This window comes from Myotis lucifugus, unplaced genomic scaffold (assembly GCF_000147115.1).
Source record: "Myotis lucifugus unplaced genomic scaffold, Myoluc2.0 scaffold_68, whole genome shotgun sequence".
NCBI classification, from domain to species: domain Eukaryota; kingdom Metazoa; phylum Chordata; class Mammalia; order Chiroptera; family Vespertilionidae; genus Myotis; species Myotis lucifugus.
Genome location: NW_005871116.1, coordinates 4860487 through 4881376, shown reverse-complemented (window position 1 = coordinate 4881376; position 20890 = coordinate 4860487). Strand labels below are relative to the sequence as shown.

The 20890-nt window shown below is 38.9% G+C and overlaps 1 protein-coding gene across 1 annotated transcript in view; it reads left to right on the top strand.

Annotated features, from left to right (window-relative positions):
* The first annotated feature begins 207 nt into the window (after nucleotides 1-207).
* The window catches only part of C6 (complement C6), a 41470-nt gene continuing 20787 nt past the window's right edge, over nucleotides 208-20890 (top strand). Inside the window, exons 1-7 of the mRNA XM_023755057.1 lie at nucleotides 208-350; nucleotides 1734-1890; nucleotides 3328-3472; nucleotides 8382-8523; nucleotides 13590-13728; nucleotides 16244-16444; nucleotides 18487-18727. Of these exons, the coding sequence (XP_023610825.1) occupies nucleotides 208-350; nucleotides 1734-1890; nucleotides 3328-3472; nucleotides 8382-8523; nucleotides 13590-13728; nucleotides 16244-16444; nucleotides 18487-18727 (1168 nt within the window). The remainder of the gene's footprint in view (nucleotides 351-1733; nucleotides 1891-3327; nucleotides 3473-8381; nucleotides 8524-13589; nucleotides 13729-16243; nucleotides 16445-18486; nucleotides 18728-20890) is intronic.

Sequence of the window (20890 nt, the reverse complement as noted above, 5' to 3'; positions counted from 1 at the left end):
ATACCTTAAAAATCTTTAGAAATAGGATTTATACTCATGAACATGTAAATTTATGTGTTAACTTGCCTAAAGCAAGACGAGGAGACACCAGTGTTTTCTAAGATAATATCTGAGTCTCTAACAGAATGATTTGTAAAGGTTTACCCCCCGATGAGTCTTTGATATGCACTCTATCATTGCTTTTCAGGGCCTGGGGGCTCTCAGAACATGGCCAGACACTCTGTCTTGTGTTTCATCCTGCTGAGTGCCCTGATTGACAAGAGCCATGCCTGCTTCTGTGATCATTTCCCATGGACTGAGTGGTCCAGCTGCTCCAATACCTGCAATACTGGAATCCAAACCAGATCAAGGTGGGTGTGAGCTGTGCAGCTTTGCTGTGTGCCCTGGGAAACCTCAAGGGCAGACATAGCAATATCCAAAGGGCCATAGGAAGCAATGGGACAAAACTAGATGTCTCAGAATAAGAACTCATGAATTTGGAAGGAACTTGCGGTCTTTTCCACATAAGGTTGAATGGAAGTCTACTCTTGTTCTCTCCATAACATTGAGGAGTTTCAAAGAAATTTAATTAAGAATCTGTGCAATATTTTCAGTTGGCTATTTACTTAGAATTGCTACTCAAGCTTTTTATTCAATCAGCATATAACTGCTCACCACCAGTGAGTGAGTTAATTACAGAGAATTTTCTGCTCATTAAACAGTCTAACAGGAGCTTAACTGCACAGCAATGCTAGCTGCTACCTTGATTGTTGGCATGTACAAGAAGCAGGAAAAGTGTGTCACATTTAGTAATTCAGTCTTTTTGCCAATTCAGACCTCGTAGGTTTTTTTAAAATCTACGAGGTGTTTCTGTTCCCTGCAGATGCTCACATGACTTGAGGGAGAAAGGCATGTGTTTAATGTGCTTTAGCTATGATAACACTTTTTAGAAACTTTATTTTAGAAAACTTTTTTGCATATGTATAGTGTGAGTCTCATTAAAAATAACCAGTTGACTTCCACAATAAACCATCCGCCAAGCATGTAAAGACAGATTTGTTTAGAATATTCTTCTACTGAAGAGTCCCTCAGTAGCTCTCTCACCGTCCACCTAGTGAAGTTCAACAATAAATCCCATTCTTCCCATCTGTGCCCTTCTCCAGCCCGTGTCATGGGCTCCTCCGGGGACATGCCGTGCTCCTCCACCTGTCCTCTTTGCACGGCCCTTCCCTCCACATGCTCTTCCCTTCATTGCCGGGAGAATTCACATGAGCTTTTCAAGATGTATCTCTCCTGTCACTTCCTGTCTTTCCTGTCACTTCCCCTTTGACTGGCCCCACACCACTCTGATTCCACCTCGATCATTGTACTTATTACACTGAGATCCTTTAAGCAATTTTCAGGAACTTTCTCTTTTCCTTTCTTTCCCAATCAGTCTCTTCCAGGAATACCATCGGTGCCAGCTTCATAGCGAGTGACCTAACACTTAAAAGGACTTCATGCTTGGCTTAATACTCTATCGTCACTGTTTTAAATTCTTAATTTTTTAATAAGAACAGTCTCATCCGCCCTTTTTTATTCTGCCTTGGGCCCCATAAATTATTTACCTGGTCCTGAGTTCCATGAAATGATTTTTCATGAAAGCCTTCTTTCCTTCTATTCACTATAGTCAGTTCTCAGTGATATTTTCCTTATTGGGCTGGCGCCACAGTGATTAGACTAATTCTAAGCAGGTTTTTTCTTCACTATTGCAGACAAGTAACAATAAATGAATACTATCTGAAGAACTCCTGTCACCACCTTTGTGTCTTACGGGAAGCCAGAGAGTGTAACTGGCAAGCTTGTCCGATCAACTGCCTCCTGGGGGATTATGGACCATGGTCAGACTGTGACCCTTGTGTCGAAAAGCAGGTGGGTGACACATGGACATATTCAGGAAATCGGAATCCCAATAAAAAGATGGGTTTCCAAAGGCTCAACCATCACAGAAATGCTGAATTTCTTCAAATAAACTTTCCCATCTTCTATTGAGGAAAAATTTCATTGAGCAATTATTAAGGACCAGGGGGTTCATTTCACGTTTCACTGTTGTATGACCACCAAGAGGAAATTCTTCCCCCAGTACCCGTGTCACAACTGCCCAGTTCTGTGCCCCCTGAGAACATGGGAAGCAAAAGCAGGCCCTAGAAAATGAGGATTTCAGTCCATGGTTTAAAATCAGACAGAAATCTGGAACATTAGCCAGAAGCCTGATTCCTTGCCCTTCCTCTTAATTCCCTCTCCCTATGGGAAAGTCCCTCCATTTGTTTACTGTTCCCACTGCAATATTTACCTTCCACGAGCCTGTTCCTGTAAGGACATTGCCCGTGTGGACCCGTCAGGGCAGATGCTGAGCATTCACATATAAGAGAAAAAAAAGAAACTCAGCCCCCTCTCTGCGCTGAACTGTTCTAGGTCCTTTCCATGCATCACCTTATTCACACTTCACCCCACATTGTGCTTTTCTCCCCGTGTTACAGATGAGGAAGTGGTGGCTCGTTAGGAGCTAAGTAATTTGCCCAAGAATACATCACTAGTGGATATAGGAGCTGCATTCTGAACTCAAACTTTCCTGACATCCAAGTCAGTACTTTTCAATGCTGTCATAATTCTGTCCTTCCCTGACTCTGTTCTACTACTCACCATTTAAAACTGTTTAAAGCGTAGCCCAGCCAGTGTGGCTCAGTTGGTTGAATGCATCTCACGCTCAGGAGTTTGCCAGTTTGATTTTGGGTCAGAGCCCAAGTTGCAGGCTCGAGCCCTAGTAGGGGGCGTGCAGGAGGCAGCTGATTGATGTTTCTATCTTTCTCTCCCTCTCCCTTCCTCTCTCTGAAATCAATAAAACATATATATATATACTTTAAATCTTTTAAAGTGTAGAGAATGTGTCACCCTTGGTTTCCATGGTGACTTCCTTGTGCAAAAGAACCCCCAAATCCTTTCACATGTATCATTCACGTCACACTCTCTTTGAGATACTGAAGGACTATTATTATTTCCCAGAAGAATCTGCACTCAGGAGACACTCAGTAAATATTTGGGCATTGAATTTCCGTTTAACTTAGAATCATATGATTTTAGAGTTAGAAGCCTTAGAAACCTTTTTGCCCACTTCCTCCTTTTAGGAAACTGGGGCCCAGAGACTTCCTGAAGGACGCACAGTAATGGAATCAGAACAATCATTAGCTAATTCGGGCAGCACCACTATAGTAACAATCACTACTGTGATTGAGAAGCCTAGATTTCTGAGATACAGTTTGGCTTCAACCCTGCCTCATAGTTACTTAGCCTTCTCTCTTTTTCTTTCAGTTTAAGGTTAGATCTATTTTGCGCCCCAGTCAGTTTGGAGGACAAAAGTGTACGGAGCCCCTGGTGAATTTTCAACCATGCATTCCAACTAAACTCTGCAAAATCGAAGAGATTGACTGCAAGAATAAATTCCGTTGTGACAGTGGTAATGTACTTTTGGAAAATGTTCATCCTCCACTAAAAATGACTTGACTAGCACAAAGTTTTCCCAATTGACTCCAGTAAAAGCTGTGATAGAGGAATCCCACCATATTTTAAGCATGGGGAGGCGGAGGGGTTATGCTACCAATTACCAAGCTATTTACGTGTGAAGTTATTGCTCTCAAACTATAACCATCTTGACCACCTACCTGATTCATTTGCTCATCAAGTATTGATGCCCTGTTATAAAGCACGAGGAAGAAAAAGGAGGATGAGGAAAAGAAGGAGGCAGATACTTTTAAAAGTTAACTATTAATAAGCACAAATCTATAATCAGAATAAACAATAGAAAGGGAGCAATAGATTTAAAAGATTTTCATATGGTTTATTACCCCAAGGATATTAATATTAAGATATGTCAGGGAGGGGGATGATTAGAGATGATGTGACAAATTTTCTCAGTGGTCCATTGATTGCCTCCAAAAGAAATTCCAAAAGAGGCAACTCAAAATGATTTAAACAATGGTAACATTTTCTCTAAGCCCTCATTCAGATTTATAAATTTGGTTAAGTTTAACTAGGTTATAAACAAGCTCTGAATATACTATTTAATCTATGCATTGTCTTGCATAATTAATAGCTCTTCAACACTCACCGTTTTTGAATAGTCTATCAGGGGTCCTCAAACTACGGCCCGCAGGCCACATGCAAATACAAATATTGTATTTGTTCCCGTTTTGTTTTTTTACTTCAAAATAAGATATGTGCAGTGTGCATAGGGATTTGTTCATAGTTGTTGTTTTTTAACTATAGTCTGGCCCTCCAACGGTCTGAGGGACAGTGAACTGGCCCCCTGTTTAAAAAGTTTGAGGACCCCTGGAGATTTCTGCAAATTTTTTTCAGTAAAATTCCAGATAGTAAATATTTTAGGCTTTGCAGTTCATAGGTCTATGTTGCAACTAATCAGCTCTGGCATCTTAGCATCAAAACTGCCATAGATATATCTATATAGACAAATGAGCATGGCTGTGTTCCAATGAAGTTTTATTTATGAAAACAAGCAGCAGGTCAGTTTTAGTCCAATGGCCATAGTTCACTGACCTTTTATCTAAATCATCCATTTGAAGTTAAATTTAGAGTTCTGATGAATGCAATTTACATCATTTCTGTGTACTCTGGAATGCACTGAAAAATAAAGTATTTATAACTAGATAGGAGATTTCAAATTCCATAGAAAATTGACCCCAGACCTTGGGCCTAAGGTTTTTCTCCTTTTAATCCTTGCTTCCTGCCTTCAGCTTTGCCAATCTTTTCCAAGTGTCAGACAGAAATGTTGGTGTCAGGGTTTTCCCTCTGTGCCCTGGAATAAGAGGGTGGATAAGAGCGGGTAGATATACAGCATACCTATATGAATAAGGTCCTGTGAGCTATTGACAAAAGAGGGAATAGGAGAATAATCTAAGCATTATATTCAGAATGTTAAGATAAAGAAGTAAAGTGTAATTATTTGAAGCTTGAAGGAGGGTTTTCAGAACAAATTACCAAAAAAAAACTCCTTTATTTAATAGATGATAAATTCTATAAAATTTATTACAAAGAGCTTTCTTTAGGCCAAAAATGTTCACAAGTTTAAGAGGTCTTTAAATACATCTATAGGCCACCAATTCATAATGAGTGATTTCAGGAAAGTTAGTGGTATTAGAATAGCTGATCACTAATTCATCAGCAATATGGCCACAGCCATTGATAAAATCTAAACTATTGAAATGCATCTGCAATGGTTAGTAAGCAGCTACTTCCTGAGTGCCCCCTGCCCTGTTGTCCATATTCCTTCACAGGAAACCCTAGATTTTCCCAAGATTCAGCTATTCACTGGTTAATCTCTGGCATGGGTTTGGTTGGCAACCATTTTGATTGGGTAATGCCATGGCCTATTGGTTAAATATTCTACCAAAGATCTATACTACTATGCTCTCCTGAAAACATCATTAGTGTCACTCTGAAAGGGAATAAAATGTTGGATGCATCATCTTTTGTCTGACTCAGGATGATATTTGGCCCTTAAAGAACTGTCTATCCTAAAGAGAGCTTCCTTCTTTTCTTTCCTCCATCATAGTTTCTGTTCAGAGTCCTCTAAGTGTCCCCAAGACTAAGCATATTCATTTAATGAGTCTTTGAGAATTACCCATGAGGCTAACCTTCATGCACTGTGCCAACTCCTTTCCCAAAGTCCTCATTTTAAGCATAGAAGACTAAAGAATTTGCAGCTGGTTATAAAAATAATAGAGGCCCAGCACCAGTGGGGTCCCTCAGCCTGGCCTGCACCCTCTCGCAATCCGGGACCCCTTGGGTGATATCAGACTGTTGGTTTTGGTCTGATCCCCTCGGGACAGGTCGAGGGAACCCACCAGTGCACAAATCTGTGCACCGGGCCTCTAGTATACATATAAGATCTTTGGTTAATCTCTTCCCACCCACCCCCTCCCCCATTTCCTCTGAGATTCATCAGTCTGTTCCATGTTTCCATGCCTGTGTGTTGAGCGTCTTCTGGCCCCTGGTGGTCAATACATGTCATATGTACTGGTCGAATGGTCGCTTAGGCTTTTATATATATAGATATGTAACAATAACAAAAATCAGTTCAAGTACATAGGAAAAAACATGTACAATTTCTAAATGACTACATGACTTCAGGTGTGAGTGTATATGTACTATGTATATGTGCTGGCTAATTGCTGACTTCTGCAAAGTCTGCACTATCCAAACTGCCCTTCAACTACCCCACCCCTTCTTTGGTAGAGGATATATGTGTGGCTTACAATATCTCTTCTCTGGTGCTTCCTACTCCATTGAGTTTTTGTGGCCTGGAACCATTCTTAGCTGTGTCCCATCAGAGCTATATCACACCTGCCACTCATTCCTAAACATCACTCAAGGGATGTCCTTTTGCTTTCATCCCTACCCTTGTTAATAGGTCTTCTCCAATATCCCTAGAAGTACATATGGATAGAAGTTCTTGTGTTCTAACAAATCTGGTACCCTGCTCACGAAGCTAGACTAATGAGAACTGTATCCTGCATGTGTACCCCTACCTCGGTTCAATAAAATAGGATTTTTTTAGTGTAACCATATCAAAAATTAGCTTTTGCTCAAATTTCTAAGTGCCGGGTTCAAAACATTAAAAATTATAATATTTGGGGTTTTTTCCTTTAGTAAAAGCATCTCTATTTAAAACTAAATTACCTACTCTGTTCTGCCCTGAAAATAAACAAACAAATAAAACCTAGAAATGTGCTCTTTTAAAACCAGAGCATCTTTCAGGTTATATCCTGGGGTTGATAGAAATTCTATTCTCTCTATATTTTCACTCTTGTATGATGCTGGAGTGTGTAGCTATAATTCTTTATAATGCTGGTCTAGATATAATACAAGGTTTTGAATAATCAAAGAAGGACTTAATTACTTTCTAACATTCTACCTTCTTAGTGAAAGTTATTAACCAAAAGAGATGAAACTAAGTGCTTTCTGGGCAGCTCTCCATTAATAAAAAAAAATGTATTCAACAGAATACCCACTTTCCCCAAGCATTCAGTGAGTCCAAATAGTCACAATAGCAATGGTGAGATGCTGATCACAACCTAGAATAGTTAACTAGGTAACCTGGAGTAAGACATTGAATCGTTGTCAGTGAGGCCTGTAGGACACCAGCTCCCCTGATTATAGGCAGGAGAGGGGCTGTGTATAAGGTATTTCAATTTCTGTAATATATGCTTACAGAAATTGAAATGCCTTATGCACAAGGATCCTCATGACATTCAGCAAGTTTAAAAGGAAAAGGACTTATTTAAGTACATGAAGCTTGTCCCATTTCCTAAACTCACTAATTTAACCTGCTACCGAATGCAATAGCACCTAGGCATTTAACTTGTCCAAAAATAATTAGATAGAATAAAGTATCTAGTAAAGCAATTATATTATGTAGTTATATATGACTACATAATAAAAATGTACTAATTATGTATAGTAAAATAATTACCTAGTGTAAAATGCACAGATAATAAGTGTGAAATTTTATTTTGATGAGTATATACATACATGTACATGACCCTCAATCAAGATATAGAAAATATCCATAATCCTGAAGAAGTTTCTGTTTTCCTCTTTCCAGTTAATCCCTCTCCTTCTTCTTCTTCTTTTTTTTCCCTCTCCTTATTCTTGAATATCATATGAACGAATCCCATGGCATCACTCTTGTGTGTCTGGCTTTGTTTGCTCAACATAAAATTTTGGAGATACAGCCATGTTACCATACACACGTGTGTGTGTGTGTGTGTGTGTGTGTGTGTGTGTGTGTGTAAAATTGGTTTTTAAAAATAAAACAGTGACCTTGAGTCTGCTATCCTGTGTCAGAACAAAACTCTAAACCTTCAATTCATTTTCTGCTACAGAGCAGGATTTCTGCAGAAAGCTTACTGAAATGAGAATGCGATTCTAGATCTCATTCTCTTTTTAAGCCAATCAGCCCCATGGTGACTAAATAATCTATGGTGAGTCTTTTAATCCTAAAAAGAAATGGGGGAAAATATAAGTTTATCATTCCATTTTCATATGTTCCTAAATCTTTATTAAAAAAATAATGAAAACTTAGGTGGGTACTAGACTTATTGGGCGATCACTTTATGAATTATATAAATGTGTAACAACTATGCTGTACACCTAAAACTAATATAATATTAAATATCACTGAAATTGAGATTTTTTTTAAATTTAAAAGAGTAAAGCATGATCTTGGATGAGTCATTGTTAGAAAACCTGCTTTAGGCTTTTTCTTGAGATTTAAATCACTAATATTTTAGATTAATAAATGCCTTAAATAATCATTTGTGGTCAACGTTGTTTGCTTTTCTTGATAGGTCGTTGCATTGCCAGAAAATTAGAATGCAATGGAGAAAATGACTGTGGAGACAACTCAGATGAAAGGGATTGTGGGAGAAAAAAATCAGTCTGCTTACGGAAGTACAACCCCATCCCTAATGTATACAGGATGGGCACTGGGTATGTAAAATCTTTTTATCATTTGGGGGAATAACAGCATCTCAGAACTGAGTTGGAAGCAGCGATGAAACAATGAGACACCTTGTCTGCTTCCTCATTCACCTCTTTCTACTCTTACCAGGCCTGCCTCTGGCACTTGGCTACCATAGTGGGGCAGCATGTGGCCATGATCCTCACTCCTAGGGAATGAAATTATTTAGCATTTTCACATTTACCTTGTGCCAAGCAATGTTATGGGCCCTTTATACTTGTTGTTTGTTTTCATCCTCATATATACTTTCAACAGTTCTGGAGCAGATCAGGGCAAACTGGTGGGAGGCCAACCAAGCTGGGTGGTGCCCAGGTGGATTTTTGGGGCTAGATCTTAGTGGCTGAGTAACCACTAAGAAATGCCAGGAGCAAATGGAGAATGAGTCTTATGCCTATGACTGTGTCGAAAGTCAGAATACTAGAGAATTAAAACCAGTCTTCAAGGGTTATAGTCAAGCCCTGAGTCAATGATAGGAGACCAAGCCAGAGGAAAGGGCTTAGCCAAACATAGAAAAAAAAGGTGATAAAAAACAATGGTGTGAAAAAGTTAAGAGAATTAGCGGTGAAATGAACATGGCTAGGGTGTCCAAAACTTTTCTCACATAAACTGTATGATGCATGGGAAGGCCAGTACAGTTTAAAGGCCAAAGGTCAGACCTGCATTAACAGGTGGTTCGTATTCAAGTCATGAGGTCATTGGAGGTTTGGCAAGGGATTCTAAATTCATTACATGGAGCCAATGACTTAGAAAACTTTAGAAAATGTAAATGAAGTCAATGGAAAGAGAAGAACTGAGCCTTAGTTGGAAGCGTAAGAAAAATCAGTACAGATAATCTCCTGTTCCCATAACAAAGAAATCTCCCTTCAATTTTTTTGGCCAGAAGGCAGATAGTTTGCTATAGACTTTTATTGCTTTGTATTGGACTTTTTTTAAGTTTTCACTTACACCGCCAGACTTGCATAATATGAAGCCTTGAGGCATCAAAGGCAAACAGCAGCCACTGCAAATACAACCTCGTTTGATTAGAATGGATACCAGAAGCTATTGGACCAAACTCAAGGACAGCAGTGAAATGGAAGGGCCATTAGCTTGGAAGTCAGGGAGCCGGGTGCAGGACCGCGTTCTGCACTAACTCGCTACACCATAGCCAAGTTATTGAACATCTCTCGGCCGCAGTTTCCTCACTGGTGTGTCCAATGACCACAGACTTTTCTGAGGTTCTGTCCTAAGAATTTCTAACTTGAGTTGATTTCAATGAGAGCGTTTCAACAGCATCTTCTTATTAATGTGCAGAAATGGTTTCCTTTTTATTTTTCCTCTCCCTGGGAGAAAAACCTCAGCCCAAACTCCCACTTAGTAGTCATGTTTTCTAATGTTCTGATTGATGAAGGGTGACATTCCAGTCTCACCCCTGGCTCAGTTGGTCTAGATCTACAGTGCAGATGGGAGGACCACACGCTATGTGTACTTTGACAGAAGGACTGTGTGGCCTCTGCCAAGCACAGCTGCTGTCCCAAGGATTCTCAGAAATGAGCAAAACCTGCCGGCTGAGGACAGCCAGTCCTCTCCTCGCTCCCCAAGAACTGAGAGTTTTGAGAGCTGCTTATTGGAATCTCTTTCTGCTGGCCCGAGAATCTCTGCCCCCCTCTCTCACACATTTCTCCCCACAGGAAGTAGCTTCCTGGATGCCTGTACCTCTTTTTAAATGGCATCTCCCCAAAGAAGAATTTAGCAAGACAGAACAGCATTCTTTCGTTGCTAACATCAGTCACCAGGTCTTAAACCTGAAGCAAGAATCAGGCAATATTAGCATGCTGTTTATTTTTTTCACAGGTTCAGCCAAGGCACAAACACACACACACGCACGCACGCACGCACACACAAGCATATATACACAATTTTAAAATAAATATTAAAAGTTACAAAATATGACACACTAATCCAAATAAGATAAAATTCCTTTAAAAACCTACAATATCAGCCCTAACTGGTTTGGCTCAGTGGACAGAGCGTCGGCCTGCTGACTAAAAGGTCCCAGGTTCAATTCCGGTCAAGGGTATGTACCTTGGTTGCCGGCACATCCCCAGTAGGAGGTATGCAGGAAGCAGCTGATCAATGTCTCTCTCTCATCGATGTTTCTAACTTTCTATTCCTCTCTCTTCCTATCTGTAAAAAATCAATAAAATATATATTTTTTAAAAACACCTACAATATCAAAAACCGTGATATATTTGAAACACCAAAATATTTAAAGTCAATTTAAATGCCACAGAGGGGAGGAGAAAGAATAGGGCTGAAAATGGCTGCACAGTTGACTTAACTCATAAAAGGTTCAAGACTGAGAGAGCCACCTCCGTGAAATCCTATCTGCAGGCTCTCTGCAAGCAGCTGCCATCTTCAGAGCTTCTCATGACCTAGGAGCCACTTTTGTTAAGCCCTTTGTTTGTGGCAAACTTACAAGTGCATAGCATAAGGCAGTATAAAGTGAGGGTTATGGGTTCACTCAGCAAGATAGACCACTGACTCAGAATTTAAATTTAAGAGCCTTTATTAAGCTGGCCAGCTGACCACAGTTATAGCACCCTGCCGAAGCAGAGGCTGAACTGCAGCCCAGACTACAGGAGTTACATTTTATTATTAAATTTTGTGGAGGCCCAGAGAAAAATGTGTCTTTCAAATTCTGGGCCCCCCAATATGGAGGAAACTCTCTTTATTTATACTTTTTCCAGTCCTTTGTCTCCCAAATTTGGAATGAGACTTCCGGGCCCTCTGAGAAAGAAGGCCTGCGTGCTGGGAAGGGGTCATGAGACCATATCTCAAGGCCTGATGTCAGTACCTTCCTATCTGTGTGTTTTAAGAACAGAAAGCACAGCATGACCCGTCTGGCCGAAGTGCCAGATATGCAGCCCAGCACAGGGAGCAGTTCCTTTTTCCTCATTGATCCCTCTTAAGTCAGAAAACAAAAATGAATGAGTGTGAAACACCTATGTTTGTCATGCTAACTTGAGTAGTTTGGAAATTTCTTCCCAGACCAGCTCCTCATACTTCCTCCCTCAAGTACCCATTTTGATAGAACTTCAAATATGAATGAGGACACAACTCAAATTGTGCTCACAGCGATTGGGGTATGAGAAGCCACAGGAACCACTCCCTTTTTTTAGCAGCTTCATTGAGCTGTAACTCATGCACCAGCCTTCCTCCTGTGTACCTGCTTTACTCTCACACCACTACCACACTCACACTTCTGACAACAGGTGTGTGGGTGCTCTCCCCCATGAAGCAATTCTCTGTGACACCAGTTGGGTGTCCTACAATTTAATTCAATCATGACACTATCTGCCTGGATTTAGTGCCGATGCCACAGGTTAAGAACTCAGTCCCACAAGACTGCCCTTGACTTCCCATGCCACTTTACCCGTGCTTCTGATACATTGAAGGTTCCCACTGGCCCACTGCTTGGGTTTGATTAATTTGCTGGAGGGGCTCACAGAACCCAGAAAAACAATCTACTTACTGTTTACTAGCTTATTATACGCAAACATCTTAAAAGATGCAGATGAACATCCAGTTGGGAGGCATGAGTAGAGCAAGGTGTGTGGAAAGGGGCTCTGAGCTCTCATGCCCTGTCTGTGTGTACCACACTACCTGCACCTCCATGTATTCACCAACATGAGAGCTCTCTGAACCCTATCCTTTGGGGATTTGGGGTGGGGGGAAGGCTTGATCACGTAGGCATGATTGATCCTTAACTCCATTCCCAGCCCCTCTCCTCTCTCTGGAGAATGAAAGGTGAAACTAAAAACTCTAAGGTTCTAATCAAGGTTTGATTTTTTTGGTTACCAGTCCCCATCCAGGTGCCCACCAAGAGTCACCCAGTTAGAAAAAAAAAGACACTGCACGCATAGATACGAGATTTGTTGGGGTGTTCACTTTGTACTAGTAAGTTTTATAAATGCCTAATCACTATGTTGTATACCTGAAACTAATATCATATTGTATGTCAACTGCAACTGAAACATAAATATTAAAACAAGAAAAAAGTCAAAAGACACCGCTATCACCCAGGAAATTCCAAGGGATTTAAGAGCCCTGTGTCATAAACCAGGGTCAAAAACTAAATACTAGAACAAAAGACGCTTTTAGTGCTCTTATCACTTAGGAGATTACAAGAGCTTTAGGAGCTCTGTGCCAGGAACTGGGGACAAAGACCATTATATATATATTTTTTTTATTATTTCACCATATGTAATCCATCAATACCAAACTTTTTGACACAAAACTTCTTCTTTTCCCACAAGACACATGTTAATATCTGTAAGAATTTGGAAAACTATTAGCATCTTAGAGGACTTTTTGATCTCCCAGAAAACAATTTCTGAAATACTTGATTTGTGCTAAGCTAACTAATCTCTGTATTTCAATTTCCTCATTTGTAAAATGGTTATAATAATTATATCTACATCACATGCTTATCATAAGTATTAAATAAATATAATATTAAACATAGATCAAACAGTGCTTGACTTATAGTACATAATATGCAAGCATTTGTTAAATAAATTTTAAATATTATTATTGCTTGATAAAACAATGTTACTAGAATTCTATTAAAATATTGCTATTAACTATTTTAGTATTAGCTCTCTGTAAGAATTCCTTTACTGTATCCTTCTGCAAGAAGTGGGCCTAGACTGGCATTAGTTATGTAGTAATTTATCTCATAATTGGCTTCCAAAATTTGTGCTGGTTTCCTAAGTCATGAAATAATTATCAACCTGAATTTTACTTCATGTTGAAAGCCCAAAACAACTATGTGAGTGGAATAAGGAAACCCTGACAGAACCGGAGGGGCTGAGTTTTGGTTTCTAGCCCTTTCTGGATGTTTCACCACAGACTAGAAAAAAAATGGGCTTTCCTCCAAGTCATTTGTCATGAGTCAAAAATGTCCACGAGAGAAATTTCTTTCATATAAGTAAGGTAAATTTTCAAGATTGCTCTGCATCTATTGAATTCTTGCAAACTCCTTTATTTCTAGGTTTAATTTTCTGGCAGGAGAGCCCAGAGGAGAAGTCCTTGATAACTCTTTCACTGGAGGAATGTGTAAAACTGTCAAAAGCATTAAAGCAAGTAATCCTTACCGGGTTCCAGCCAATCTGGAAGATGTCAACTTTGAGGTATGACAGCCTATCACAGTGGCAGGCCAGCACCAATGGTGATTTAAACTAAATTCCCAATGAAAGATTGGTGATAAATGAAGGGACAGAATAAAAACGTAATGAACATTTTTAATGACGTGTTAGGTGTTAGTGTTTAATCCTTCCACAACCCAGTAAGGTCAGTGTTATTATCATCAATTTACAGATTAAAAAAAAAAAACTAAGGTAATTAATTTGCCCAAAGTCAAACAGCTAGTAAGTAGCAGATTAGAGATTTGATCCCAGGTTTCCCAAACTCCAGAGTTCATGCTGTCCCCAGAGAACATACAGCTATAACATATCCCCACACAGAAAAATGACTATTTATTCAGAATTTTCTTCTACCATAGCTCTCTCCCTCGAATAACCACAAAATTTAGACATAAAAGAGTGACTGCCTTCTAAAAAATCAAATAAACCTAAGTATAATAGCGGTAGTTCTGCCCCTTTCCTTCCTATGTTATTAGTTGATTTGATTTTCTGTGCGTTTCCCTAAGTGGTAATGAGCATCATACTACATACTCCCAGAACCTGGCCCAGTGCCTTACACATGATAAGTGCTCCATACTTGTTAAACAAAATAATCTATTACTTTTAATTTATGATAAGAGAAACAGAAAAGACATTATTTTAATGGTAACATCCACTTTCTTGGAGTTGTGCAGCAAGTAAAAGGCAGTGCAAATTAGAATCCTGCTCCTGCTTCAGTGCTGCCTGTACTAGATGATACCTTTATGGTTATATCAAGAAAGACATTAACAGTCTGGCCAGTGTGGGTTAGTGGTTAAGTGTCGACCTAGGAACCAAGAGGTCACGGTTCAATTCCTGGTCAGAGCTCCATCCCCACTTGGCTTATTACAATAGTTTTTAAACCACTCATCTTGCCTCCACTTTAGTTAACTATACTCCATATGATCTTGGCAAAACATAAATGTGATGGTAACACTCCCAATTTTTCATTCATTCAGTTAATATTTTTAAAGATCTTATACGTAAAAGCTTGCCTTTAGAATCCAATCCCAGTATTTTAGAGGGCCTACAAGACCTGGCTGTTTCCCAGTTCGATCTAATTTTTCCGCACTGCTTATCTGTGAGCCTGCCCTCCCACCAAGCTAATGAATGTGGTCAGATTTTCTCTGAACTTCTGCCAGGGTACCCAAGCCCCCTTCCTTACACGACAACATCTTTTTCTTTAAGCTGACACATCTTCTCTTGTGTGAGAGCTAGTTCATGAAATAAAATATTTGTAATCTAAGTTTTTTAGAGGCATGGTGCAGAAATGTCAGCAACTATAGCTAAATATGATTGCATTGCTTCAGCGTTAAGAGCTTTATTCCTGGACATTTTAAATGCTAAGTGGTGTGCAATGCAATATCTGAAAGTAACATTGAACTTTTGACTATATTTTACTGTTGAGCAAGAACTTTTTGCAGTGGAGTTATTTTATCTTTCCTTGAATAATTGTGCAAGCTATTTAATTGTGACATATGGTTTGCCTCACAGTGTATTTGAATACTGAATATTTTAAAACAAGAAGAAATTTTTCCATTGCAAACCAGACAAGCATCTTTCACATAAACAAGTACTCTTCAATTTGCTTTGCAACCTTTTTTTAATTTATCTATTATTCTCTTCTTACTGATATAAACATAACAAGTATTCAGCTATTTTTAAAATTAGCTCCATAAGAGATCAACCAAAGGACTTGTATGCATTCATATAAGCATAACCCATGGACACAGACAGTTGGGGGTGAGGGCATTTGCTGGGGGGTGGGAGCAGCCAGGGAAAAGACAATTGGGAGGGGAAAAGGAGACATATGTAATACTTTAAACAATAAAAAGTAAATTAATTAATTAATTAATTAATTAATTTTGAAAATCAGCTCCACTAGATTTTTCTCTTCTTCTCAGACCAAGCTAGTGAAGACTCATAACCACCCACCAGGCAGAACCAATTGATCATTTGTCCTCTGCCTTGCAGACATGGCCAGTAGAGTGCTGATGCCCAACACTGAATAAGGCTAGAAGGGATGGGGATGATTCCAGAGCATGATCACACAGGACCTGCCCTCTCCTTTTCTAGGCCTTAATATTCTGAAAGATATCTGAAATCAGATTGCAAACTACATCAAATTCACAGGCAGAATGAAAATAGTCCTCGTTGCTTATTAGCCCATTACATCTCAGCTTGAGTCATTTCCGTGAGCTAGACTTTCCTGGTATTATCTCTCTGGATTTTATAGTTATTTGTGACAATTCCCTGGGCAGCAAAATCTTCATATATTGAATTAAGTATTTGTGATGGTCTTTCTCCCTAGCTAAACTACCAACTCCCTGCGGGCAGGAGCTAATATTATTCCGTGTTCTCTAGCAAAATGAGTCCTCAGTAAAGATTCATTGAATGCATAAATGAATGATCATTGCATTAGATCTTTACAAGTAGCTCCAGCATTTCCTACATTCTGTTATATTTCATATGGACTTTTCTCCAGGTGGAAATTAAAGAAGATGATTTGAAAACAGAGTTCTATACAGATTTAACTCCTATTGGAAAGAATAAAGATCAAAAAAGCTCAGCTTTGAACAAAGATAACAGCGGTTTTCATGTGCCAATTTTTTATTCCTCAACACACAGTCAGTCCTCCACCCAAAATTCTGCTTTCAAGGAAGCCATTCAAGCTTCCCACAAAAAGGTAAAAAAAAAATGGTTCCTGGTCTTTTTATTCTTTCCTGAAAATTAATGCCAATTCCAGCAATCATGGGACAAGAAGTGTGTGGTGTGTGTGTGGGGGGGGGTTGATATCCAATCAGTAGGATTTCAAACTCATATTCAAATAGCTTTAGTGTTTTTTCATGGTTGTTTTATCCCACTTCAAAAATTATGGAGGTCATATGTATAATGATGCTTCCTTTTTGCATGTGTTTGGCTATGTTTATGGTTGTATTCTTGGTCTTACTGGTTTAAGTGTATGTATTTCTTGCAAACCACATGTCACAGAACTTTGCTTTTTGAATGTAATCTGGTGGTGTCAGGCTTTTGCTAGGGAAATTCGGCCAACTTACATTTAGTGTTCTCACTGAGATACTTGCTTGCTTTCCTCCCATTTTGAATTTTTTTCTTTTTCATTTCTTTTGGCTGCTGTTTCCTGTTTCTTCTGCCATCTTTTTCATAATTGGGCTTATAATCTGTTTCAAAGTCAAAATGCCAGTTTTCTCAGTAAGAGTTAGTGCTTTTCCAATTTGCTTTACAAAAAAAGATCTCACCGAATGTGGTTAATAACTTACTGTCATGTAACCTTTTGGCCTATGACAGCCAATTCAAGCCACCAGGACTGACAAATGCACTGACAGGTGGAGCGCCCCAGAGGTGCTCCTGCTCAGCTGAATTACCAGTTTCACTTCTATTTCCCACAATTTAGTTCTTACTGCTGCCTGGAAGTTTTGAACCATTCATTTCAATGGCCAAATCTCAACAGGTATTACAGATCTCCAGGGAGTGAGTACGCCCCTTAGTAAAAGCAAAATGCCCCTCCTACTTTCAAAAGCCAGGGTTCTATGACAAAAATCAGATTTTCAACTTAAAAATAGACTTAATGCACCTACAAAATGGAAGCTCCACAAAGGCAAGACCTTGGCCTTGTTTACTTCCGTGGTCTTAGCGCTGGAGGCAGGAAGGTAGAGAGGAGGGAGGAAAAGAGAAGGGAAGTGGGGAAGGGGATGGTGACTCCTTTTCAATCCTGGGATTATTGTTTTCCTTTTGTGTAAGCAGTCATTGTGTGCCATGATTATAGCACACAGGAAGATAGCTGTTTAATAATTTAAAGTTATTATGAAGTTCTTTTGCTAAAATGTACTCTTCTTTCTGTGTGGTTTTTTTCTCAAACACTACAATTTGGTAAATTGAGAAATTAGATAAAATGTATAAAAATGTTTTAAAAGAGCAGTTACATGGATACACTTATAAAACTCAGTGGCTGTGTAGAAGAACAATTTAATGAAATGAAGTTTGGAGCATAATAACTAACCACCTAATCCTAAACCAACCCGACATAACAAGAAATGATTTTTTTTAAACCTTCAAACAAATATTTTTGCTTTTGGGTGGAGGAGAGAGAATATAGATAATTTGGGTTAATTTTGCCTCTTAGTGATTTTGAATCATAGCGTTTGGGTTGATGTCAAGCTGAAGGGTGTGAAAAGTCACAGGGCACAGCCCTCATCTGCACACCAGATGACATTTCATGGGTAACAGGCGTAGAGAATTTAAAAGCTTTTTCCCAGTTAGTGACAAAGCTGGGACTTGAGTCTCAGTTGCATAACTTGCAATTGAAAATTCATTGCATAATCCCTTTTCAATTATTTGCACTGGCAAGGCTTTCTAAATAAAAACTCAGTAGGGATGCAGCCATGATTGACGATCAAGAGAAAAAGATTTGCTTTTCTGAGAATTGCTCTCTCTTTGGTAGGGAACATAAACCTCACTCACACGGTGTACACCATTGAGATCATCTCATCTTGGTTAGCGCTTTCTACATCTCAGGAAAAGGAACTGGACAATAAAGTGAAAATTATAATTTGGCATGTGAGAACATGCAATAGCGAGTTAAAATTGTAATATTAGATTGAAATGAAGCGAATGATAAATAGATGACAGTTAAGTGCTTGGACCCTAACAACAAGCTTTCATTATGTTTAGTCATCTTTCCTTTTCACTCTTTTCTCCTCTTCCATTAAGGATTCCAGTTTTATTAGGATCCATATGGTTATAAAAGTCTTAAACTTCACAATGAAAAGTAAAGACCTGCAGCTTTCAAATGTATTTTTAAAAGCCCTTAACCAACTGCCTCTGGACTACAACTATGCCCTGTACAGCCGGATCTTTGAGAACTTTGGGACTCACTACTTCACCTCTGGCTCCCTGGGAGGCGTGTATGACCTCCTCTACCAGTACAGCCGCGAGGAGCTGAAGAACTCAGGTATGCTTACCTCGCCCCCCTTTTCATAAGCTGATCTGGTCACAGGTCATGTCTTTTTCTCTTATTGTATCATTTTCGTTCTTTTCTATGAACCTTAATTAGACCCGTCTTTATTTTCAAAATGACATGAAGAACAGCCAAAAGTAAAAAGTCAAGGAAATAAAACAAAAATAGTAAATTAGGACCAACAAAGAAGGAAAACTAAATATGCGTAACATCTTTGATGGGGCATCAGATTTGTCTCTGAATTTTCTGACATTTAGGAAGATCATAAGGGACTCAGTAGTGGTGACCTAAAGAGCATGCTCTTTCCTCAAGGTCAACAAGATTTGTCCTGGAACTAAATCCTAAAGGATCATCGACTTACAGCATTTTTATAGGCGATAATAATTTTATAGAACAATAAGTATAGCAAATTCACTTGCAGCCAGTGGTGTTTTCCTGCCTACATGTAAAATAATAATATACACCTTAGCCTATAAATAAATCTTGGTTTCTTAAGTATTATATTAAATTGCAAATATTAATTATTAGTACAGCTTAAGCACCTTTGAAATCATTTGTTTTCAGACCCCTGTGGGAAATGGCACAGGGTCCTGTGATGATTCTACCATGTGTCTCTTGAGAACATGGTTAAGACACTGAATGGTAACAAGAATTCAACTGACCAATTCCCCCAAAGAAGTCACAATTCTTGATCATGTAACTTTATAAAAAAGGAACAGGGATTTGTTGAAAAATACAACACTGGTGTCAATGGAGTGTCAATTCCTCCGTTCTTACATCTCATATCACAAATACTAATGTTTCCTGGGGCTGCCCTGAGTTCTTTCGATCTTTAGGTGACCAGAGATCCCTCCTGATCAGCTTCCTAAGAGAGGAGATGGGACAAATGTCTTTGAGAAATACTTTCATTAAATGTTCTAAAAAATTTCACCTGATGGAGTTACTGAAATCAAAAAGGTTTATGTTGTGATGCGCTCTCCACACCGCCTAACCTCCTGTTTTGTCAGCTCTCGTTCCCACCGGAGTGATGTTTGCATGATGAATGTGATGTCTCCGGCCACAGAGACTAGCATCAACATTAATGCTGGCAAAAATCATGGGGGGAAATCTCCGGCCCTTGACTTGTTTTCATTCATCCTTGAGATGATTTTATTCTAGTTACCGCGGCTATGGCTCAGAGAATAATTTCTCGCTTGATGAGCTGGACTCATCACCCATTCAGAGCAAAGCCTCCAAAGGCTTAGAGATCAGGGCAGGTAAAGAACTATGTGAATCTTTAATCAACCTTCCAGCGTTTTAATAGCTGAAGCCCCATAACCAAAATGAAGAGTGATGAACTATCTTTCCCTATTGGAACATTCTCAACTTCCGTCTCTTTCTCTGTAAATGGAGATAGAGAGTGACACCTAATAAGGGAAAGAAAGGGAGTTTGACATGTGGTAGGAAACTGGAAATATATCATCATACACACCTGTGTACACATACACAAACACATACATACACACACACTATATATATATGCATATGTATACTTAATATAGTCAATAAAACATATTCTTATATTCAATGTTCTTAAACATAATATATATTCTTATGTTCAATTAGTATATATACTTATTTATTTCTCTGAGTCACAATAACACTATTGGTGCACAATTTTAATTGTGGTTAAGTTGAAGCACCCCAAGACAGAAACAAAATTTAATGAAATAGAATTCTCTAGGGGTTGTGCTTACCTGGTTTTGCCCATTGTCTAGATAAATATCTATTCTGGCCTCTTCCCTTTTCTCTCTTTCTATTTGTTCTCCCTTAAGTTAGCCATGACATGATACTAGAGTACAGGCTTAGTCTTTGTTTGCTTTATTCAATAAGAATCATAACCCTTGTCATTCATTTCAAAACACCACGACTTGAATATTTCATAGCACTTTGTCTCCCTCAGGAAAAATAAACAAAATTCAATTGCTTTTTAGTTGCATCCTTTGATTTATTCCCCTATTGTTCAGGGTCCCATAGTCAATTTAAAACCTTGAATAAAAGTTGACATTGCTTCAGTGTGCAAGGTGAAAAGAATTTCAGGAATTCAGTGAAACATTAAACAATTAAAATATCATAATATGCAAGATGGTAATTTTAAACTCCCTGTGTTGAGAAGTC